Below are 25,133 nucleotides of genomic sequence, written 5' to 3'. Positions count from 1 at the left end.
AGAGCAACTAAGCCCGTGCACCACAACTACTGAGCCTGCGCTCTAGAGCCTGCGAACCACAACTACTGAGCCCGTGTGCCACAACTACTGAAGCCTGCATGCCAAGAGCTCGTGCTCCACAGCAAGAGAAGCCACTGCAATGAGAAGCCCATGCACTGCAACGAAGAGTAGCCCCAGCTCGCCGCAACTAGATAAAGCCTACGCGCAGCAACGAAGACCCAACGCAGCCAAAAATAAATTAAAAAAAAAAAAGTAAACAGACGGATACATCATAATAAGCAGCTACATCTGTCTGCTCAGCATAGCTTTGCACTTCCTTGGGCTCATGGTGAAGCAGAAGAATGTAAGAATTCTAGTGGTTCTTTATATGGCTTTAATCTCATCACAACCTCCTGCCCCCAAAATCTGTCAAACCAAGACTTAGGTCATTGTTGGGCCCTCCTGCTGAAGTGAGAGGCTAGTGAATTCCAACCACTCAAGGAGGAGAGGGCATAGCACACCCCAATCTAAGGACCCGTGCCAAGATTAGAGCCCACGGTGGGGTAGCAGGTGGAAGTTTACAGAAGCAAAATGGCAGGATGTTGCAGGCTGAGAGAAGACTGCAGAATCCAGTGTGGAGTGGTGATTTTGTTGGAGCAAGAGCACCTAGTTCTCAGATAGGTGAAATGTGGACACGCTTTGGAATCTCAGGTAGTTTGAATCCCAGCTTTGCCCCTCACTAGCCATGTGACCTTTGGCCAGTTTCTTATCTTTATGCCTCATTTTCCTCATCCCAAAATAGAATTTAACAATGTCTCACTGTTGTGAGAATTAAATGGCACTGTATGTGTAAGGTGCTTTGCACAATGTTTGATGCTAGCTGGTAGCAATTTTTAGCAGTTTTTGAGATTTAAAGCCTTAGCAGTCCATGTAGTGAGAAGCAGGACAAGGAGATTCAAAGTCTAGCTCAAGGAATGGTGTTTCTCCTGGGTTGATGGGTTGAGATGTATGGTCTAAGTTTAGCAACAGAAAGGGGTGCTTCATTCCAAAGGAAAGATCACATGGAAGAGAGTTCACCACACAATAGGTAAAGACACAGCTCTGAAACTCTAACAAGCGAAAAGCAGAAACAGCATGGGGATGTTTTGAGAGGAGATAAAAGGAAATAGAAATGATATTTCTGTCTGAGAATACGAAGAAATAACTGTCCAGGCAGAATGTGGGCAATGCTTTCCGACGTGCAAATGGGAGAATGGCCCTAGAGAAGGAATTGGTGAGACCACAGAGAATCCATTCTGCTGGGGCATTTGGGACTCAGAAGTTGAGAGAACTGAAACAGATCTGCTCCGTTCCCAGCCTGTCCCAACTTGAGATTTCATCTTACACAAAGCAGAGGAAGCTTTTAACTATTTGGAGACTAAGTAGAAAGTTAGGAATAAAGAGAACTGCTGTGCTATTCAACCTTTTTTAGTAAGTAATACAGACAGTGGTAAAAATTCAAAAATATCCAAAAGTTACTTTCCCTTTCCACCCTCTTATTCCCTAGTTTTCCCCAAAGACAAACATTGTTAGCATTTCTTGTCAATCTAGAACTATTCTGTGTTTAAACAAGCACATATTTATTTAACCAATCAATACTGATGGACATTCAGGCTGCCCTGAATCTCTAAAATGACAGCTTTGCCGCCATCCTTACACATATCGTGCACTTGAGCAAATCCGTCTGTAGAATAAATTCCTTACAAGTAGAGATGCTGGGCCAAAAGGAATGTACGTATTTAATTTGGGTATTGCCTAATGAAGTTTCCCTCCAAAGATATTCTACCTGATGACGCCTCTCCCCACTATACACACAACAGCTATTTGACAGGGCCTCTGTGATCCCACAGGAAGCATGCGCCTAGTCTTCACTAACTTTTTTAAAACCTTGTTAGTCTGATGGGTAAAAATCAGAATTTCTGTTTCAATTGTATTTCTCTATAAGCAGGGTGGCACACCTTTTTATCATTTTGAATGCCATTTGTTCCTTGTTTACTGTGGAACATCTGGAGGCCCTAATCTTGAGTCATACTCTAATAAAGATCAGACTGATGAAGTAAAATCTGTCATCTTAGCCTTTTTATAGTGAAGAAAGGGAAGGCTGGGAAGAGTCTATCTTTACCAGACGTTCTGTGAAAGCAGTTTTCCAGAAGTTCAGGTAACAATCAGCATGATACCTGCACGCCCTGGAGGTCTGAAAAAGGAAAAGGGGCAGCATAATAATAGCCAGGATGAAGGAATTGATTTATAATAATCCATGTTTCCTTTCCCTTTTGGGAGTTGATTAAGAACTTTACACTCAGACACTGTGAATTTCCCTGGTGTATTTGATCAGGGAAGGATGGATTTACATTTAATTACAATTAAAATTCTAATATATGGAATCTAAAATCACAGCCACATCCCACGACTCGCCAGTGGTTTTATTGGGGAAAGGCTGCAGAATTTAAAATACCAAACGGCTTAGTCTAGGCAATCCACTAAAAAGGGTTAGAATAATTAGAGGAACATCCCCGTAGGCTCATGTTACAAGAAACCTGCAGAAACCTACCTAATCATCCCCTACTGAATAGTGAATGGTTTAAACATCCACTTTCTACAGCTGAGACCTCAAAAGCAAGAGGTGTTGCTATGCTAACGGCTCCACTAGCCAGTTGCATTCCGTGGCTGGATAAAGACGCTGTAACTATATTAAAGGCAATTTTTCAAGCCCTTAAAATTAGGCCCAGTGTATGGCTTCAGAGGCTAACTAGGGAAGTTTGTAATAGAAGCTTCTGAAGAACCTACAAGAATTGGGGAACAGAGAGAGGACCATTTGAAGAGATTTTTAAGCACGAATGAAAACCAAAATAGATTAATCCCCATCTGTATCCCCTCAGGACCTTGTACCCCACATTCAGCTCCTGCTCACACTTGGTCTTGTGCAATTAGAATGTCCAGGACCTGCCCTGAACAGAGTCTGCATTTTATTCATCCAACTGGAACTTCTTTCTGGAACGAATAATAATTTCATTCATTTGGGTGAGTTGGATGGTGTCTGCCGAGCGGAAAAATAACACTCGCAGCTCATGCCCGATTCTGCCATAACTCCTGCAGAATGCAAAGGGTGATAAAGAACGGGCTCTTTCGACATTATTTTACACACTAGCAGCTGTGCTTTCATGGCAACGATAATTTTGTCTTACTGTTCCTTGAGGGCTCCCGTGTGATGCTATTGGGGTATGTATGCATTTAAAGCAGTGGCTAGGGGCAAGTCCGTTAATGCTGTTCCCCACCTGAAGAAAGAAAGAGAAGAAAAGGAATCTTCTTTTAAGGCAGAGAGTGAGCACTGAAATGCAGAAATGAGAGGCAAAAAGAAAATCTGTAAGAAACCAAGGGAAAACAGTGTTGGATTTGTTAGAAGTGAATGCTGTAAAGGAAAACAGCAATATTTATGTCAGTATTTTTTTCCTTAAGGCAGGAAAAAGATTGAATACATTCTTAGTCATGAGCCTCTGTGGAAAAGTGAACTCATGAAATATTTATTCTTTGGACTCAGATCCTGAAATGTATCTGGAATTGCTGAAGTCCGAGATCTCACCGCAGTTACAGAGCCCTTCCTCACAGCTTGTTGCTGTCTCCTACACAGACAATTAGAATAAGACATCGTAAAACTTAGCAAGATCGATATCAAGGTAAAATGGGTTTTCTGGCAGAAAATGTTCAAGCCCTGCTTGTCTGCTTACAGCCATTCATGACACCAATGGATACCGGTTTCACCAAAGGAAAACTCCAGACTCAAAGATGGAGGCACACATCCTACCGTAGCTCACATGGGACAGAGACCCCGTTACCGCCGAACAAATCGTAAAGGCTCTCATCGTTCCTTAAGATGTGGAATATTTTACTCTGCAGTTTTGCCGAGACCATCATGTATTGTTAGGAACAACTGGGGAATTCGTGACCAGAGTGAAGCTTTTATGAATTGACACTTGATAAATTACCTAGGGAGAGTTCGATTTTAATGCACTACACCATTCATCCAACAGATATTTACTCCGCTGCCTCACTGTGCCAGGTTCTGGATAGGCGCTGGGAATTGCTATTGAGGAAGACACCGTCTTTGGCTCCAGGCACCCTAGTAAACTAATGAAAACGAGCTCCCAGTCTACTGTGGATTCACATAGCACCTGTGCTAACACTAACTGGACAGTTCCAAGTTGATTGCCTGGAAAATGTCTTGAAAGAAATACAAATTGGGAAAAAAAATTTTTCTGCCAGTTAGTAATCCATATAAAAGAGTAAATAATGCCAAAAAACGTAATTTTGACCTTTTCAGACAAGAGAAAAATGAGGTAGGGGCATCGTTTCTCTCTAGTCGCTTTTTAAAAAATAAAACCACTAAGTTAGTGTAAGAAATCATCCCAAATTAATAGACCTAACATTCGTAATGTGTCACATTTCTAAGATGTTGGTACAGTTTTCTTCTCAAACCCATTATGAAAAAGGTACAGTTTTTCAATTATACTCTTACTGTCAGATAGTATGTTTGCGCTAAATTCAATAAGAACTTGTAGCAACATGTTGGTGTAATGCCTACTCTGTTTAGTCTCTGCTAAATTAAAATGGAAATGAGTGACAGGTATCCTGGAAACCAGGATGGGTAAATGCACCTTCTCCTGTCTCTCATCCGGACATGGCAGAGATCAATTATTTCACTGATCTGTAGTTCCTGAGGTATAGATGCTTAATAAATGATTGTCTGAAAATGCAGTGTCTGGGCAGATAAGTGAAATCAGTTACCTAAGGTCATAGCTAAGGGGCAGCACAACCAAAGCTAAGTGCCAACCAGCATTCTTTTAATGTCATTATACTGCTGCTTTCATCATCCACATGGCAAAGCAGTGTCTCTTGGCACTGAAGAGAACACAGGGCTCTATAGTCAGGTTGCCTGGGTTCAAATTCCAGCTCTGCCATTTACTGGTTGTGTGTCTTTGGGAAAGTTAATTAGTCTCTCTGTTCCTGTTTCCTTATCTGTAAAATAAGGATAGTAATCATTGTTCCTTCTTCAAATGTTGGAAGATTAAGTAAGTTCATAGATGGCATGGTGCTGGGCACTCAGAAGTGTTAGCACTTTTTTTTTCTCCTCTGAGGGCATTAATGCACTAGTGTTCAGTCAGGAGGTATGATTCTGGCTGACACCATCTGCTGTGATAACATGGTACTTGAGTGGATTCTGCTAAGAGAGTCTCAATCAAGAGCCACAGTTCCAGACTAATGGACTGAATTATGAACTAGTAATGATGCTTCCCAGCTTTATTTATATTTATTTAAATTAATTAATTAATTTGTTTTTTATTTTTGGCTGTGTTGGGTCATCATTGCTGTGCACAGGCTTTCTCTAGTTGTGGTGAGCAGGGGCTACTCTTTGTTGTGGTGTGCGGGCTTCTCATTGCGGTGGCTTCTCGTTGCAGAGCATGGGCTCTAGGCACGCAGGCTTCAGTAGTTGTGGCACATGGGCTCAGTAGTTGTGGTGCATGGGCTCTAGAGCGCAGGCTCAGTAGTTGTGGCACATGGGCTCAGTAGTTGTGGCTTGCGGGCTCTTGAACGCAGGCTCAGTAGTTGTGGCGCACAGGCTTAGTTGCTCCGCGGCATGTGGGATCTTCCTGGGCCAGGGCTCGAACCCATGTCCCTTGCATTGGCAGGCGGATTCTTAACCACTGTGCCACCAGGGAAGCACCTGCTTCCCAGCTTTTTCTTGTCCTTGGCACCCATAGGAAATGTGTTGTTGTATAGCACACTGGGGTAAGCAGACAAGGCTGCTTGAGGCTCCCGGCGCCCTTGGTCCTGTCCCCTTGCTCCAACAACTGAGAGAATGAAAGGTTCAACCCACTTGCCACCTTCTGAGGCCTATCAGTTGGGAAGCTTTACTGTTTGTCAGCAACTCCCTGATGCTTTAGTTCTGATTAGGAACATGGAGGTGTCCCCACTTAGGCTAAAAGTAAAATAGGTGCCAGTTTGCCCCAACCAGGCTCTTCTGGAAGGTGTTCAGAGAACTTATGTGCTGCTGTGTGGGCTGCACAGAAGCTGTTCTTGCCTCCAGGAACCCTGCTATGAAGTTGAGACATGTGCCAGGATAGGTAAAAGAGTAACTGAGTACAGGCAGCACCTAAGGGTGAACTGAGCAATCCAGAGAAGATGCCAGACGACTTTGGACAGAGAGGATGTTCACTGTGCTCTCCTAAGAGACTTCAAGCTGGCACATCACATATGGGGGACTTCTTGGCCATCCAGACATTGGCATTCCATTAAAAGCAGAGCATCTGTTGAGGCCTTGGCCTTTCTAGCTGATGATTTGGTTGTTTGGAAGGTAGAAGAAACACTGCCCTGCCGGTATTGTTTTGTTAATTCTGGTCAGCAAGGAAGACTGGGTTGGAAGTGTATAAGTGACAAGACCCTTGGAAGAAAATGACCCTGGTGTCTTAGAATCATTAATATGAAATGAGTGGAATTCAGGGTTTAATCTTCCATGTATTCTAATCTTTAGAAGATCAGATTTCAAAAATGTTAAACAAGGGTAGATCTAAAAGGGAATATTTTTCACATGGACTATGAATATATCAGATAGTCTGAAAGATGAAGGCATTCAGAGCCCACAATTTAAAACAGTATTTTAAAGAGAAGGAAGGTAGAACATATGACCAAAAACAAAGGGGCAGAGACCTTTTTTTTTTAAAAAGGACTTCTGTAGATGCACACTTTGGTCAGAGCAAAAAGATGAACAATTTAATAGCAGAGCCATCTTGAGGATGGTATGTGAGATTAACAGGACAGAAGAAGAGGTGTTCAACGTCTGTTTTGTTTTTCTCTTTTTCAACAAGGAAGCCAGTCAGTATACTAACTACAGAAAGGTAAAAAGAACAAAGAGAATGAAACTGAAGTCCAAGATGAGAGAGTAGTCAGGAAATATTTTACTGCTTTACAGTTAAAGTCTTCAGGTTGAGAAAAACGGCCTTGAAGAAAATTTGCATGTGTCATTGCTGAGCCAGCACCAGCACACTTTGAAAAACTATGGAGTCTTGGGGAAATGCCAGAAGAATAGACAGGGAAATGTCATACAGATTCTTGAAAAATGAATTCTAAAACCTGGAGGGATAAGCTTGATGGTAATACCAAAAAAAGTTAGAGAACAGATTCATATTTAAGCACTTAGTAAAGTAGTGTTCACTTAGGAACAGAATGGATTTGTTCAGAGTAAGTCATGCTAATCTTTCAAGATTCTTAGTAGGCTAACTGTAGAAGGACTGTCTCTAACCTAATAAGTAGAATTTGTCACAAATCAACATTTAATTTAGATTGTAGATTTAAGATAATCTACATACTTCAGAAATAAGACAAAGATGATTGCTAATATTCAGTATCATTCTAGAGGCCTTACCAATACAATAAGCCAGGAAAACAAAATAAAGAATAAATGCTGGGAAGGAAGAAACAAAATTCATGTGATTATCCTAAAATACAAGTGAATTCCAATTAATAAGAGTTCAGCAAGGTGACCAGAGGTAGAAATACCTTAAAGTCAGTAGTTTTATATATATAGTAGTAAAAAAAAATTAGAGAAAATGTAATAATTAGTGAGATCCCATTTTCAATTGTGACAAAACTGATATATGGATAGGAATAAAGTTAATAAGATATGTTCCATACCTTTATGGAAAAGTTAAAAATTCTGACTGAAGGACGTTTAAGAAGATCTAAATAAATGGTCAGAAATACCTTATGAATACATTCTCCCAAAATAATCCATTATATTTAATGCTGCAAATCATAATTCCAATGGGATTTTTTTGGTAGTAACTTGAATTGTAAAGTAATCTGGAAGACTGAGTGCATGATAATAGCCAAGAAAAAACAAAAGAAAAAAAACGATGTGTGAGAGGAAACAGGATTTGTCCTATCAGATATTAAAAAGCCCAAATATTAACACAAAAGTAATTAAGACAGTCTGGTGCTGGTTTAGCAATAAATAAATAGTTCAATAAAAATATGAAGAATCCAGGGCTTCCCTGGTGGCGCAGTGGTTAAGAATCCGCCTGCCGATGCAGGGGACACGGGTTCGAGCCCTGGTCCGGGAAGATCCCACATGCCGCGGAGCAGGTAAGCCCGTGCGCCACAACTACTGAGCCCGCGTGCCTAGAGCCCATGCTTCGCAACAAAAGAAGCCACTGCAATGAGAAGACCGCGCACCACAATGAAGAGTAGCCCCAGCTCACCACCAACTAGAGAAAGCCCGCGTGCAACAATGAAGACCCAATGCAGCCAAAAATAAATAAATAAAAAATAAAAAAATTTAAAAATCATTAAAAAATATATGAAGAATCCAGAAATAGATACAGGCAGATAATTGTGTATCAGTCATGGACAATCAGAACTGAAATCACTCTAGGCAGGTTTCTTACAGAGGGAATTTGATACAGGGAATTGATTGCACAAGGGATGAAGAACTAAGTAGCTAAAGTGACCAGTGAGGCAACCCAGAAATTAGCAACAGTAGAACCTGCTTATCACTCCTAGAGCTGGAGAGACAGAGAGACAAAGAGAGATGGCAGTATTCCAGAGCCCAGGAGCTGGGGCCACAGGGAGTCAGTCTAGTGAAAGCTGAAGCCCTAGGGGACTCAACTACTGCTGAAAACATCCCCTGAGGTAGAAAGAGATGAGGGAGAAATACTTAGCTCCTTTTCCTACCCTCCAGTCTCTGTCAGTGCCTCCCATTGGTCAAACCTACATAGAAACCACAGGGCAGGGAAACTGGGAAATGCATTTCCTTGGAAACACAGCAGGTCAGGGGCACTCAGGGAGGGTAAGGTAAAGGTAAGGAGAGAGATGTCCAACCCAGCCTGGGGAGGAGCCAATAAAGAAGAATTTATGTAGATATTGTGAGGCAAAGGTCTCTTTTTTCCTGAAATGTAGAACCAGTTGTCTTAACATCGCCCAAGGACATGAAAACATGTGATACGACAGTCTCTATCATTGGGAAGACAAGATGTGTACACAAAGATGTCTTAGGCAGTGGGGTTCTAAGGAGGTCTTGGGATTTTCCTGATGAGTGCATTTGCTGCCTTAAATAGAAGCCGAGGCAGATGGGAAGATGTAGCAGATGGACGGCACTTGGGGCACTTGGCAAGCAGAGAGGTGAGAGTCCTGGATTGTGTCCCAGACTCAGCCAATTACCCACTGTGTGACCTGGTCACCTCATCCCCCCAGTGGGTCCCCGTTTCCCCATATGCAAAATGAGGAGGTTGGACTAGGGCCTTGTTTCTCAGCCCTGGCTGCACACTGGATTTAGAGATAGATGATGTAATTAGACAGGGTAAGGGTTGTACATTGATAGCTTTCAAAATCTCCCTTGGTTGATTTTTTAATCAGCTTTATTAAGATATAAATTAGATACCATGCAATTCACCAGTTCAAATTGTACAATTTAATAGTTTTAGCGTTTTCACAAAGTAATACAGTCACTACAGTCTAATCTTAGAGTATTTTAACTTCTCCTAAAAGGGACCCCATACCCATTAGCAGTCACTTCCTATTTCTCCCCATCCTCCCCAGTCCTAGGTAACCACTAATCTACTTTCTATCTCTATGGATTTGCCTATTCTGGGCATTTCATATAAATGGAATTATGTTTTCAAGGTTTATTCATGTCATAGCATGGATCAATATTTCATTCCATTTTATAACTGAATAATATTCTGTTGTATGGATATACCAGACTTTATTTATCTGTTCATCAGTTGGTGGACATTTGGGTTGTTTCTACCTTTTGGCTCTTGTGAATAATGCTGCTGTGAATATTCATGTGCAAGTCTTTGTATGGACATGTTTTTATTTCTCTTGGGTATATACCTGGGAATGGAATTTCTGGGTCGTATGGTAACTCTATGCTTAACCTTTTTGAGAAACTGCCAGGCTGATATCCAAAGCAGTTGTGCCATTTTACATTCCCACCAGCAGTGTACAGGGTTTCCTCTGGTGCTTTTAATATTCATCCAGAATTTAAAACCACCTGACTGGATGATATCTGAGTGGCCCTGTTTCTACAATTCTATGATTTTTTTTAAATCCGATTAGATCCCCAGGGCTGCCCACAGAAGCCCACGTCTGCCCACAGAAGCCCACGTCACCCAGAACTTGGCTGAGCTGTAGAGTGTATGATTGGCTCCTCAGAGCACCCTGATAATTCCCAGCCTTAGTTTTAAGAGAAAGCTGTGTAAGTTCTGTATTCCAGCTCAGGACCCTCCCCCATCCCTGCTCTGCGCAGGTCATAGTTCTGGCGATGGATTCTGGAGGATTATTCTGAATAATCTACTGTAACTTATAATAATTAATATAACAATGGTATAATAATATTATAATTATTATAATGTTATAATATTATACTTATAAACCTCAATAATTATCCCATTTTTCAGTATGCAATGCATTTTGATTGAGTACCACATGTCTGGCCTGCTGGGATCCCAGAGTCAGGGAGGGGAGAGGCTCTGGTGGGATTAGGCAGGGCTGTAAACGTCCCCCAACCGTGCATCTGCAGAGCCGTGTCCACCCCTAATGCAGTCAAGAACATCCCATATGACACAGGCCCCCCTCCCAGTAGGAACACTAACTTTTCTAGAGTTGGAAGTAGAATGGGAGTTGGGGCTTCCCCCAAGAGAAGGGAGGAGAAGAAACTAGATCTGGTTCAACTTCTCACTTCACATCTACTAACAGGGCATGTTACTCACCTTCACTAAGTCCCACTGTAAAAGGAGGTGGCACCAGCTTCCTTGCAGGGTAACTGTAAAGCGCCTAGCACGTGCTAGGCACATAGCAGCCCCCTTCTTCCACACCAGATCCTTTCAACTGCCAGCTCATGGAAGCAGGGGCTGATGTCTACACACCCCTCATCCATCACCCTCTGAAAACCAGGACTTGTGACCTCCTTTCCAGAATGCCAGGAGCCTTGTGAATCTCAGTCTCTACTGACGGTGAGCACAGAGCTGGCCTCATCTCCTAAACCTTAGCCACTGGGCCCCGAGGCTTGTGGGCTGCTGAGTGCTGCCGGACCCTCTGGGTGGGCTTGACCTTCTCTGAGGTCCCTGTGGACAGGACAGCTGCACAACTCCAGTGGATGCCATTTACATCATAGTTGATGTGAATATCACCTCCTGGAGTTCTGCAGGGAACAGTCCACAAGGCCAGGAACAGTGATTTCCTTAACAGACCCATAACCCAACACAGTGCCATAAGTTAGGATCTCCAGGATGGTCCTCCATGTGTATGAGCTTAGAAAACACCCAGGTCATACCACGCCTGCTTATGAATCTTTGCTCTTCTAGAAACCTACTCTCAGAGATCCAGGCAGCTTCTCTAACCCTCTGTTTCTCTTCCCATTTGTCTCATTCTCAGTCTTCCCCAAAAGTCACGGTAAAGTGAAAATCACTCATTATTAAATACAATTTATCACTCTCTGCACATATATTTATTTCCCTGTTTAACTTTTCACTCTGGGTTTCCTGGAAATAAAACACACACACACACACACACACACACACACACACACACACACACACTTTTAACTTGGAAAGACAAGAAGGTATGTGAGACTGCAGCTTCGTTCCAGGTCTGCGGCAGACATCACTCATCAATCACAGCTCTCTTTCCTCCTGAGCTGGCACAACCTCAGAATCCTTTTTCGTCTTACATTCCAAGCAGAGAGTGAGCATCAGTTGGAGATGGCATGGGAGATGATGTCTATTTACGATTCCTCAGAAATTCTTGCTCAGAACTTTGCAACACTAGCTACAGCCCTGAATGTACACCAGGTCTCTACTATAGGACATCTTCCTCCTTGGGTGTTCATTCTCACATTCAGTGTAACCCGTTTGAAGCTCAATCATAGTTTTCCCTCCTCCAAGCAGCCTTCACTCCCAACATCCTTTTTTCAATTAATGGCATGCCATTTGCCTGGTCCTCCAGGCTAAAAAATTCAAAAATTTCTGACCCCTCCATGTCTCTGTGTTCTCTCCTTCTCAAATCCTGCCAATACCCCCCATCCTGTCACTCTCTTCCTTTCAGTGTTTCTCTGGTTTGTCTCTGCTGCCTAGACCATTATAGTTCCCATTCAGACCTTTAATAGGCTGGCTGCAGTGTGGAAGGAGGGCGGGGTGGAAGATGAGCCTTGAGGTGTAAAGTGTCCCAGGCTGTAGGGAATTTTCTCTGTTCTGAGCTCCCAGTCTCTGTGCCTCCTTAGGACAGATATTATTTTCAACATATTTGAGACACAGGAAAATAATGCCCATGGGATTTGCTGTTCACACCTTTGTCGTCACATCCCAGCTCCACAGCTTCCGTTCACCCTTCCTCCCTCTCTCCCTGCTTCTTTCCTTTTCTCCCTCCCGCCTTCCCTTCCTTCCTTTCATCATATATTTATGGAGCACCAATTATGTGCTAATCAAAGTCTCTACATGTATACAGTGGGATATTTAATGTAAAATAGGTAGCCCAGTGCCTGGGATAGAGCAAGTACTGGATAAATAGGTGGGGGAAAGGCTGATTCTCAGACCTGGAAAGGCACCAGAAGTCACCTGACCCTGTCACGTCACAGAGGAGGAAACTGAGGCCCAGAGCAGCTGTCCAAGGTTCCTGCACAAAGTTGGGCAGAACTAAGACAAGAAGTCAGGCATCTCGATGATAACTTGGTGCACGTTTTGCTGCCACCATTACTGCCTCCACGAGGGGGTGGATTCCCTTGGTTATGTTTCAGGTTGGAGAGGTGAAGCTGGACTCTGAACCCAGAAGCCAAAGTCACGCCTTCTTCCACATTCTTACCACGCGCACACGCACACACGCACGCGCACACACACACACAATGTGAGACTGTCCTGAGCCAAGTCTCCAGAAAGCAGCCAGGGTGGACCAAAGACCCAGCTTATGGGACAACGTGGGGACAATGGTGCTGTTTCTTCCGGAAAGCATCCTGCATCTGCAGCAGAGGCCTCCTCTGTACCTCCTTCCCCCAGCACCCACATGCCAGGCCTGCAAGCCCTGCCTGCCCTGCTTCAGGAACAGCTCAGAGGGCTGCTCTTCCATCCACTGAGCTTGTCTAGCCCCGCCCCGTCACAGTCTCCTAATGAAGAGACTGGGGTGTCTGTCCTGCACGCAGCCCTCAACACGAACTTTCTAAGATGGAACTCCAGTCATGTCTCGCCTTTGCTTAAACCCTTTCCACTCCTCACTTCCGCTCCAGCCATCCTGCTCGTTCAACCATCATTCCTTTGCTCAGACTATTCCTTAGGCCTGTAATAGCCATTTCTACCTTTTCACTTGAAAGACATTCCACAAAACAAACAAACAAAAAACAATAACAAGGTAACACACCTTCACTGCTTTAGAGCATGTGAGTTATAAATGAGAGAAACTCAACCACATCAAACAAAAATAAATAAATAGAATTTATTGGACCTTGTAATTAAAAAGGTCAGTGGTAGAACCAGCCTCAGGCAGGGCTGGAACCAGGGGTTCAGATGATACCATTGGGGTTTTTTCTTTCTTTCCATCTAGCTTTACCCTCTGCTCGTCTTGTCTCCCATTGTGCATTGGCCACTTCCCACAGATACTCCTCTGTGTCCAGGGAATATGGTCATAAAGTAGCCTCAACTTATATCATCCTCATAGCCAGATCTGACTTATCCGTGTGTCACAGGAGATGCAGTGTCTTGGCCTCACAATACTTTTAGGGGCCCACAAAAATGGTTTCATTTCTTTTAAGTCAGAAGAAAAAAAATGAACTTTTAGTTGAGGAAAATGGTTTAGTATCTGATAATATATTCATTTTTATACAAATTCAGTCATAAAATATAATTTTAAATTTTTTATGGAGAAGAGGTGAAGGCCAAAGTGCTTAGGACCCACAAAAGTCACAATGAGGCCCTGTTTGACTCTTAAAAAGGAAGAGAGACACTTTCTCTCTGTCTCCATAAGTTAAACCTATAGGAAACTCTGTCCCTGATTGCATCATATCCCAGAAAAAGTCACTCTACCAGGAAGGAGGGAAAAGTCTGATTGGCCCACCCTGAGGGGAAATATCAACCTCATACAAACACAAGAAATGTGGTTTCCTGTAAGAAGAAGGATTCTGTTTCAAGAATGTCCACCAAAATTTGACTGTCTCTCCCAATTGATCCCCCCGTTATGATTCCTTTCCCAACACCTTCACCAGCCCCAGAAAAACTAGTTGGCTTTTCCTCTATGCTCACTTAGCGGCTTGTTCTAGGGTGATTGTAACTGATTGAATGACAGAATTTCCTACCTTGAGGTGTGAGCTCCTTGAAGACAGAGTGGAGGAGTGGGCAGTAGAAATCTGATCTATGGGAATGAGCAGAAAGAGGGGTTAACTCTGCTTAGGGGTGTGAGGAGGAGACCTTTGATCTGGGTCTTAAAGGCTGGAAGTCTTCCTGGAGGAAGGGGTGTTTTAGCTGGGTTTAGGGATGAGGAAGGACTCCAGGGGACAGAAAGAGGTGAAAGGCATAAGGATGGGAAGGATTAGGGTGTAGAGAAGAATATAGCAGGAGATGAGCTGAAAAGAGAATGGGACAAGATCACAGGGGGGCCGTGAGTAAAGGAATTTGGATTTTTTCCATGGAGGGTCTACAGAGGGCCGAAATTGAGTGTGAAATGTTGCATCTTAGTGCCTTTTTCTGCAGAGAAGTTCTGTAGTTTTCTAGATTTCCAAAGGGTTCTCTATCTTAAAATGGTTAGGAATCACTAGTAACAGAGAGGTATTCCAGCTCCTGGAGTGAGGAGTGCCACACTCTAGAATGTAATCAGAACAGCTCTCTGGCTAGTGCTCTGTGGAGGATGGGCTGAAGGAGGAGTAGAGGCTGGGAGAGCTTTGGGAATCTGTTTCAAGAGCCTTAGGGCAGTAATAACAGGAGGAGCAGTTGGAATTAGAAGATGTCGTAGCAGTACTATTAATAGGTGCTTTCTGCCTGGTGGGGGTGATGAAGAGGAGGAGAAAGTGACTCCAAGACTTCCAGTTTCTATCATGATCTTGTCGTAGGATGTTTAACAAATTATTTTTTAATTTGATGATTGCCTTTGACTTCCTCCTCCCATTTAGATGATGTCTTTTTTTTTTTTTTTGGCTGCGTTGGGTCTCCATTGCTGCACACGAGCTTTCTCTAGTTGTGGCGAGTGGGGGCTACTCTTCGTTGCGGTGTGTGGGCTTCTTGTTGCGGTGGCTTCTCTTGTTGCGGAGCACGGGCTCTAGGCACGCGGGCTTCAGCAGTTGTGGCACGCGGGCTCAGTAGTTGTGGCTCGCAGGCTCAGTCGTTGTGGCGCACGGGCTTAGTTGCTCCGCGGCATGTGGGATCTTCCTTGACCAGGGCTCGAACCCGTGTCCCCTGCATTGGCAGGCGGATTCTCCACCACTGCGCTACCAGGGAAGTCCCATGATGTCTTTTTTAAAATAGAAATTATTTTATTTGAAACTTAAGAATTTTTTTAAGGGTTAACATCTCTGATATATACAAATTTCCACTTTCTGCTTTTCCTTTGGGTGCAGTGTTGCCTTTGTGTCCTGTTCTACAATAACCCTGTGGATCTGTTTGTTGAACCTATGTCTCCTGGTTTTCAATGCTTGGAGAACATCTTTTCAAATACGGACAGGAATATCAAGACTCTCTGCTTTTCTAAATCCTGACTTTTACACCCTCTGCAGCTACCCGCTCCCTTCCCCAGGGCTCAGCAGCTCGGACCGGCTGCCTTTTGGCCTCGAGGAGAATGGGGGCACACCATTTGCCACCAAAGCTTCGGGAAGGCACCACCATCACCACCACCAGCACCAGCACCACACTAACTATGGCCTCTCGCTGACCCTGGAGAACAAGGAGGGGCCTTTGAGGTCCCCAAACTCCAGCAGTAAATCGCTTACAAGTGAGTAGGGGTGTAGGGGGCAGGGTGGGGGAGTGATGCTGCAGGACGCATGCGGCTTTCCTAGATGCTCAAGACAGCCCCTTGCAGTGCAGCTCGGAACAGTGGTAATGTCTGTGCTGGGTTACCAGGTCTGGGCAAGAGCTAACAAGAGCTGACAAGAACCTTGTGCATTAGGCAGGGGCCACTTAGAAATTATGGTTTAACCAGCAAACTGTGATTTCGTTACAAGAGAGCAAATGTCTCTCCACCTCATTCCGTGCCAGTTCTCTGCTTCTGCCATATCCAGCACTGGCTCAAGCAATGGAACAGAGACACGTGGGAGTGAGGTGGCTGGAATCTCTCATTCCCAACCACAAGAAAGCCCATTCTGTCCCATTTCTGACATTCCACTTTTCTGAGAGCAAGGTGTCACGTAGATCTAGTGCACACTGTTAAAGGTCCCAGTGAGAGAAATTACGGAAATGGAGAGTAAGCAAATTAGAAACATTTCTAGCAACTTGACAGAGCGATTTTATATCTGTTAAAACTAATTAAAAATGTGGGCTTGGATTTTGTATGACTGTTCTTTTCTTTTTCTAGAAAATCATTTTTATTATATTTTACCAAAGAATTGGTCTGTGATAGGAGGTGGGGGAAGAACTTGTTCTTTATCACATATGGTTTGAAAAAGTGCCAAGGTAGAGGCAAGAGTCAAGAGGCTTCGATTCTAGTTCTCACTGTTGAGCCAAGTCCCCACTTGGATCCTTGGTTTTCTCGTCAATGGAATGTGGTGGAGGGTATTGAGAAGATGGCCAAGGAGTCTTCCAGGTCTGATATTTCATGAGTCTGTGGGCTGGTGAAAATGATGAGCCATTGAGCCTTTACCTGTAGATCACAGGTAGCAATTCTGGGTTGGCGGAGCTAGAAATGGGAACTCATCATCCACTTGGTGTTGAAAAATCAGTCCCTCATCACTATCCACACTGCCCTGGCCCTGGGCCAGGCCTCATCCTTTTGTATCTGGACAACTATAACAGGCCTCTACGGGCACCTCCTCCAGTGGAGTCTCCAAATTGTAGCTGCTAAAGCGAAAGCACTCACCAAATAGCTCTGACCAAATGCCTTAAGCCCTTTCCATGGTACTTCATTGTCCTGGGATAAAGCCAACACTTCTGAGCATGGCCACACACAGACCTTCACAGCCTGGCCCCTGCCAAGGTCTCCAGCCTTCCCCCACACTCCTCACTACACTCTAGCTACGTGGAACTCCTCTCCTCTCATTAAACACTGTGCCATGTCCCAGCTCTGTCATTTGCACCTGCTGTTCCCTCTGCCTGGAATGCTTTTCTCCACCCTAATGAACTCCTATACATCCTTCAGGAACCAGCTCAAAGGTTGTCAGTGAAACTTTCTCTTACACCTCTCCCCAATTCCTGGCTTTGCAGTGCCCTCCCTCTTACTCTATATAATTAAATAAATCTTTGGTTGCTCTTATTGGGGGTATCTGCACAGGCATCTGTCTCCCCCACTGGACTAGAATTGTATCTCATTCATCTCTTTATTCTAGCTTCCCAGATCCCAGTGCTGTCAGTACTTGGCACAAACTTTAATAGGTAATGAATATTGAATATTTAATGAATATTTAATGTACCAATGGATAAAAACAAGCTAGTGGGAGGAGTGGTGGTGAACTAATCCAACTTTGAGAAATCAAAATCAGTGAATTTGATTTTAGAAGCATAACATGGTTTTTAAGGGCACATTCATCTGTCTGTTAGCCTGAACACTAATCTTTCCCATTTGCATAGTGCTTTTCCATTAGTAAAGCATTGGCACATGAATTACCTCACTTAATATTCACAGCAACCCTGCAAGGTAAGCAATTTTATTTTCATTTGAAAATGGCTGAGAGGCTCAGAGAGGTAAAGTAACCTGCCCAGGGCCACTGCTCATATTTGGGAAAGTTAGGCCTTGACACCTCGACCTTAAATGTTCTCACATCCCATCTGCTAGTGCATTGCCAAGAGATTCAAGCTGCCAGAGGAGAAGCCAGGCAGAAAGGCACTGGGAGTCGGGCTCTGGCAAGCATCTTTTATCACCTATATCTCTCTGCCCTTTCAACCTTTCCTTATTCACTTGCAGAACTGAGTCCAGGAGCACCTGCCCTGTTCAGCGAAGCCGCTGCCCATCTAAAGAAGCTGGAACTGGAAACTGTGAAGGCTGCTGGACCCTGGCCTGCTCTGCACATCAACATAAATAAGGTGCCAAGGACTGGAGCTGGGCAATGAGCATGGACCTGGGGTTCACTCAAACCTCTCATTATTACCCTGCCTGCCTCCTAAACTATGTGCCTTTGTCTTGGAGGGATTTCTACTCAATCTTTTTCTGCTCAGCATGTCTCTCAGGAGCAGAAATTCACTTACATTCTTTTTGGGTGGATTACAGCACTAGGGGCTGCCCCCAGTGCTGAGATCCAACAGGCTGGATCTGTTAGTGGTCTCTCAATCCTTCTAACTGAAAGTTCCATGAGAGAAGCATCCACATTTACCTCTTTCCGTTTTTACCCCTCTGTATTAGTCTGCATTGGCTACTATAAATTACCATAGACCAGGTGGCTGAAACAACAGATATTTATTTCTCACTGATCTGGAGGCTGGGAAGTCTAAGATCAAGGTGCCAGATGACTTGGTTCCCTGGTGAGAGCTCTCCTCCTGTCTTGGAGCTGGTCACCTTCTCACTGTGTTTTCACTTGCCAGAAGAGAGGGATCTTTCTTTCTTCCTCTTCATAGAAAGCCACTAATCCCATCATGAGGGCCCCACCCTCATGACTTCATCTAAATCTAATTACTTCTCAAAGGCCTCATGCCAAATACCATCACAATGGTGGTTAGGGTTTCAACATATAAATTTGGAGAGAACACAGTTCAGTCCATAGCACCCTCTATCTCACTCAGACAGTACCTGGCACATTGCAGATGTTCAGTAACTCTTTGCTAATGGAAGGAAGGGAGGGATGAAAGTAGGGAGGGCGGGCGGAGGAAGGGACAGGGCAGAAGCCAAGCTCTCTTCTGGCTAGACCTGTTCTTATATCCAAATGGGTAGCCTTATAAAAGCCAAGTTTTATCTTAGAACTGTAGAAAGCTGGTGCCGAATTCAATCTGTCATTTAGTTCAGCCTTTTCAACATCTGAGACCAGAGGAAAGGCAATGGCTTTCCCAAGGTCACAGAGCAGTGGTGAAGCCTTGGGCTCCCGACTCATGGTCCAGTGCCCTTTGCACTCCAACATGCTTCTTCATTTTCTACACCAGGATTTCTCAGCATAGGCCCTAGTGGCATATTGGCCTGATAATGTTGTGTGGGGGGCTTACCTGTGCATTGTAGGATGTTTTACAGCACCCCTGGCCTCTCCGCACTCGATGCTAGTAGAACCCCCATTCAGGTGTGACAACTAAAATTGTCTCCAGACATTGCCAAATGTCCCCTGAAGGGCAAAATTGCCCCTGATCGAGATCCACTGTTGCACACATATTTTAATTTTTAAAATCCCCATAGGAATAGTATTCTTTACTCATGGGTCATTTTTTTCCACTCTAATGCTTAGCTTTGCCCCTTTATAAGAGGGAATAGGAGGAATTTGGAAGATCTGGCCTGGAAAGCTCCCCCTCCTTACCTGCACTGGTGAACATGGGAAGGTTATACCTCCTATTGGGGCAGTTCCTCCACCCCAGACATCCCTCTAGCCTGCACTACACTTCCAGCATTTCTCAGAAGACCCTCCACTCCCTTGCAATCCCACACCGCAGCAGGGCAGCCTAAAGTCCCTCTGATCACTAAAGGGCCCCAACTTCAAGACACCCTGTTCACCCACTTTTTCTTTGATACTACCCTCCCCGATAGCCAGCTGAAAAAAAATTCCTCCTGCAGGATGGCACTTATATTCTTTCAGTCAACAAATCTTTATTGAGCAGGCCTCTGCTAGGTGTTGGGAGTCAGCCTGATGGATTGTGTGCCCCTGGATTTTTCTTCTCTCTCTTAGTCTCTTGACTGTCAACTTTTCTTCTGCAGTCCACACAATAAATTGTTTTAACATGGACTTACCTGGAGCTTGGCAAAATCCAAAAATATTTTGCAGGGAAGTATAGCATACAGTAGCAGAGAACTCACAAGCTCTGGGTGATTAGTAGTTGCACGAATATTGGTGGGACATCAACAATAATGGCTTACTCTGGGTTAAGATGTAGCTGAGACAGCTGTGAGTTATTGAGCATTTCCCTGGCGCTCAAGCAACAATACCCCTCTTTTCTCCTCCACTTGAAGAAATGCATCAGTGAGCAAGTAGGCTAGAGTGATGTCAGATAACCTTGACTTTGTCCTAATACATAAGCAAAGTATATTACTTCATACTATGATTCTTTTTTTTTTTTTTTTTTTTTTTTGCGGTACGCGGGCCTCTCACTGCTGTGGCCTCTCCCGTTGCGGAGCACAGGCTCCGGACGCGCAGGCTCAGCGGCCATGGCTCACAGGCCCAGCTGCTCCGTGGCATGTGGGATCCTTCCGGACCGGGGCACGAACCCATGTCCCCTGCATCGGCAGGCAGACTCTCAACCACTGCGCCACCAGGGAAGCCCCATACTATGATTCTTTTTCATTAATAAAACAATCCTCACAACTTATCATGATACCACAATTGGGAACCAATGGTTTTGATGGCTTTTAAGGTTTTTTGCGGTCTGAAGAATCCTCTGATTCTTTTAAGGTTTGGATATGTTAATGGTGAGAAGACATTTGGTTGCCCAATTCCAAAAGCGTACCCAAAATTATCACAGGAATTTAAATCTCATCAGATTTCAAATGTGTAAACAATTTGTATCAACAAGTGAAAACTGCTTCTGATCATTTCTTTATCCCCAAATGACATCCTCAAACAGAAGACCATTTCCAATTATAATAATATCACAGCCTAATTATCATTCATTTGTATGTTTTGAAATCTGTATTTCCATATTGAATGATAAAGCCTCTTTCCTCAATTCAAATTGAATGTAAAATACAAAATATGGCCATGTAAAAGAGAGAAAGCACAGCATTCTTGGTGCCATCCTCCAGGCTGTAATTATGGTCTTGTTGTAATCCACATGTTTATCCCTCATAGAGATGCCTTTTATGCAAACAAATTCATGTAATAACACTCAAATTTTCCAAAATTTATATTGGTCTTCACCTGAGTCAAGTTATAGAGCTGAAAGGTAGCTCCTTCTTTTCAGAACAAGCCAGCTTGAATTTTGTATCCAAAAAGCAGTTTAGAATTAATAAATGCAAGGGGAAATCAATGCTAAATTCTCACTCTTATTTTAGCAGCATTCAATTTTTTTTTTTTAAAGTAGGTCTTCGGTCATTACTGTCAGTATAACTATATCCCCTTAAGCAATTGTCAAAAATCTCAAGTGGGCTTTAGAACCCGTTCAATTCTTGTATTCTGGCATAGCATTGCAAAAAATTAGATCTAATTAAAAAATTAACTCATCATACACCAGTGAAAACACCCATGCTAGTATTATCTTTTATATATCTTTTCAACAATTATCTTAATGTAACAGGATTTACATATACAAGATAAATTATACTAAAACTATACTGTAAATAATAAATAAGTTACTTGTTTTGTTTTGTTTTGTTTTAGAGAATGCTAAGTCTCTTAGGATCCTGACTCCATTCAAAACAGTCTATTGTCTTTATACTCAGCTTGATGGCTTAGCATCATTAGTGTCCTCATATCCGATGCTCTCTTTGTAGTTATATATTTTTTTCTAACCAAAGAATCTAACGTGAAAGTGCCATTCATATCCTTTTTTCCCCATGTGATTGTCATGATAATCTTATGAAGAAAGAAACAGCCTCAGAGAGGTTAAGGGGAGCCAGTGTGGCTGGTGGTCAGGGGCTCTAGCTTTGGAGTCACCCAGTCCTGGGTGTGAATCTTGGCTCTTCTGTGTACTTCCTGTGTGACCTTGGGCAAGTGACTTGCCATCTCTCTGCTTTGTTTTTCTCATCTATAAAATGGGGATGGTGATAGTATCTACCTTCAAATGGGATGGTTAAGTGAGAGGATTCAATGAGATGTGCCTATGAAATCCTCCTCCCCCCCTCCCCCCTGCCCCTTACCCTCCTTCTCCTCCATCGCCATCACTACCACCACCATCATCATCTTGTTTATGGTGCTGGTAAGGGAAAGAGCTGAGATTCAAATCCAGGTCTTCTCTCTCTGCTTATTTTACTGTTTTGTGAAATTTCTGGGTTCAGCTTGTTCTACCAAATTCCCTCCATATGTTTGGAGGTCCTGCTGGGAAACTGCATTCTCTGCCCTCTTTTCTTTATTCAATGATGTCAACCAGCCAATTGCCCTATGCTTCCTCTGGAGCTTTCATAAAATCCCTACTATGTGTATTAAGGTGCTCAATAGGACTTTTGAATTAGTGAATTAGGTTAATTTTGGAACTTCCAGAATTGGAGGCCTTTAGAACATTTTGTTCTTGCCCTGGTACATTGTGGCTAATGTGCCATATTAAGTCCTGATGTCACTAAATTGACTTTTGGAAATCATATGGTCTTGTATCTTTCTTATTAAACACATATCTTCCAATAATAACTATATATTATTATAATCTTCTTCAGTAGACATTTGTTAAGCACCTGCTATGTGCTGAGCACCATATTAGCACTGGGATATACAATGGCCACAATAGGCATGCTTAACAATATGACATTATTTCCCAGAGTGTGATGTGTGTACCCTCAAAGATGATTTCAAGTTATATACGTGGATGAGTATTTTTTAATAGTTACATAATTATAATTTATGTCATAATAAATATAATAGCCACCAAGTCTATCATTTCAAAGATACTATTGCTTAGGACACACTTAAAATAGGTAGTCCCAGGGTAATCCACCTTAACTGGATTATATGAATTATAGGTACATGTTTAGTTAATACATGAGAAATGGCAAAAATAGCAAAGGTGGTACTAGATTATTGAAGTCTGAGACACTCTAAAATGAGGCAACATAGATACAAATTTCTCATTGAGAATCACTATTTTCAGCAAGATTATTGTAAAAATACCAATTAGTATTTTGTACTCTTTCCCTTAACCCAACAAGTCACAGAATTGGGTCTTTATATGTAAGAAGTAGCAGTTATGGGGGAAATAGCACTGCAGATGGGTGTAGGAAACTCGGGGCTTGAGTCCTGGCTTTACCTGCATGAATACTGGAAGAGTCTCTTCTTTTTGGACCTTCCCTGTCTTCTGACTCATGGGCTTCCTAATACAAGCTCTCCCTGCTTCACGTGAGAATGAGAGGATATACTTGTGAATCCTTTGCAAATAGTAAAAGCACTGGTACAAACATAAGGAGTTAATGACACATTTGTCTATATGTTTATGTCTTTGGGTTATTTGCAGTGATGATTGATGGGAAAGATTAATGTATGTGTTTTCTTAGTTCTTTGTTTACAGTCTGTTGCGTGTATTTTGGTTCATCTCAGGCTGAAGAAAAAAAGGTTTCTGAGAAGACTCTTCAGACCCCACTTTTGCCTTCCCCCGTGGCTGATCACGTGAAGTGTAACATTTTAAAAGCCCAGCTGGAGAATGCTTCCCGAGCAAGTGCCCAGGTGCGTGCCATGCATGCAAGCCTTTGATTTCACGTTGCGGGATTTCCTCTGTGCCACGTAGAAGAAAAAGGCATTCTAGGACTGAGATGCTGTGTCAGTCAGGGTGCAGCCAGGAGATAGGAACCACACCTGTTATGTGCACAGAGCTTTTAATATAAAGAGTTATTAACTGGTATAGCTATAATCGGGTAAGTGTAAGGGCCAGCTCTGTACGCTGTGGTGGGTCTGAGGACCACAGGCTGCTGCATCTCCTTTTGACCTCCAGTGTGTGTTCAGCTGGCCTGGCTGGCTGAGTGGGTGTCCTTTCCTTCCTCATCATTCTTTATGGGACTCACCAGAGGGAAGAGGACAAGGCTTCTATCAAAATCCTATGACATAATTCCTCCCAGACTCGGTACACTGATGTGAAAGGACAGCTTCTAAACTCTTTTGTAAGCTGTAAGTGCTATGTGAGCATAGAGCTGCTTATTATTCCTGATCTAAAATGTGAAGTGGGGATTAAACTGTGGGTTTGGCTTTTCTCAAACCATCCTCTTCTCATTCCATCATGAGCTGGCACGTAGCAGGTGCTCAATAAGAGTGTGAATGCAAGCACTGATTTTTTTTGAATGATTACGTGTTAATCCCTGCGATGGGGAATGACTCAAGAAGACATTTTTTGTTAAATAAACACCGGAAAATTTTGTTATTGACTGAGTACTTGATGATCTACCTCTTTGATACACCTTCACATTTCTGTAATCCTTTGAATGTAGGAGACTTGGAAACATTTTTACATGCCAAGATGTCCAGTGTTGATGAACCTGCCTGTTTTCTTTAACAGGTTGGAAAAGAGGAATCAACGTTTGTAAATATCAATAAGAAATCCAGTCTTCAGGACGCTAACGTAAGGTCTGTTGCTTCTTGTTTGAATGGGGAAACAATAGTACCTTCAGCATTATCCTCAAAACATTACTCATGAGGGCATTTGCTAATAAAATAAAGAGGAAAAAGAAAACTGAGAGAATGTGAGCCTGAAGCAAGAGAAAAGGACTGTCATAAACAACTTCCTTTATGCCTCAAAAATGCCACTTATTCTGTTTTAATATTTCTACCTGATGTACCAAAAAAGAAATCACTTTTGAGATGCTTCTCAGGCATGTAGATCTGACCTTGTCATTCCCCTGCTTAAAGTCATGGTGGAGTCCAGACTCCTTAACAGAGCATAGGGTGACCTTTATGACCTGGCTTCTGCTCCCTGTCCCAGCTCACTTCATCACTCTTCCCGAGGTCCATTCACACGCTCCTTATCTGAGCTCCTTGAAGTACTAGAGCCACAAATGTTCTTTAAAGCCTCCAGGCTACCACCAACCCAAACCCAGAGGAAAACCTTCCTTTCCTGATCTCATAGAAAGCAGGCACTCTTCCCCTCCCAGCCCATATGAGTAACAACCTGTAGATCATGGCAGCCCCATTGACACCTTGGCAGCCTGCTAACATTGGTGGGGGTCTCCCTAGGACAGAGTTTCCTAAA

General features: G+C 43.2%; 1 protein-coding gene across 3 annotated transcripts in view; it reads left to right on the top strand.

Moving 5' to 3' along the window:
• Positions 1 to 25,133, top strand: part of EPB41L4B (erythrocyte membrane protein band 4.1 like 4B) — a gene marked incomplete at both ends in the record, with an annotated part of 140,832 nt that overhangs the window by 86,630 nt on the left and 29,069 nt on the right. For all 3 annotated transcript variants that reach the window (XM_079707274.1, XM_079707272.1, XM_079707273.1), the window contains 4 exons: positions 15,758 to 15,972; positions 18,094 to 18,212; positions 23,495 to 23,620; positions 24,444 to 24,511. In XM_079707274.1, coding sequence (XP_079563400.1) covers positions 15,758 to 15,972; positions 18,094 to 18,212; positions 23,495 to 23,620; positions 24,444 to 24,511 — 528 coding nt within the window. The remainder of the gene's footprint in view (positions 1 to 15,757; positions 15,973 to 18,093; positions 18,213 to 23,494; positions 23,621 to 24,443; positions 24,512 to 25,133) is intronic.

This window comes from Hyperoodon ampullatus (assembly GCF_949752795.1).
Source record: "Hyperoodon ampullatus genome assembly, chromosome: 6".
Taxonomy (NCBI): Eukaryota; Metazoa; Chordata; class Mammalia; order Artiodactyla; family Ziphiidae; genus Hyperoodon; species Hyperoodon ampullatus.
This window is presented reverse-complemented; position numbering and strand designations above follow the sequence as displayed.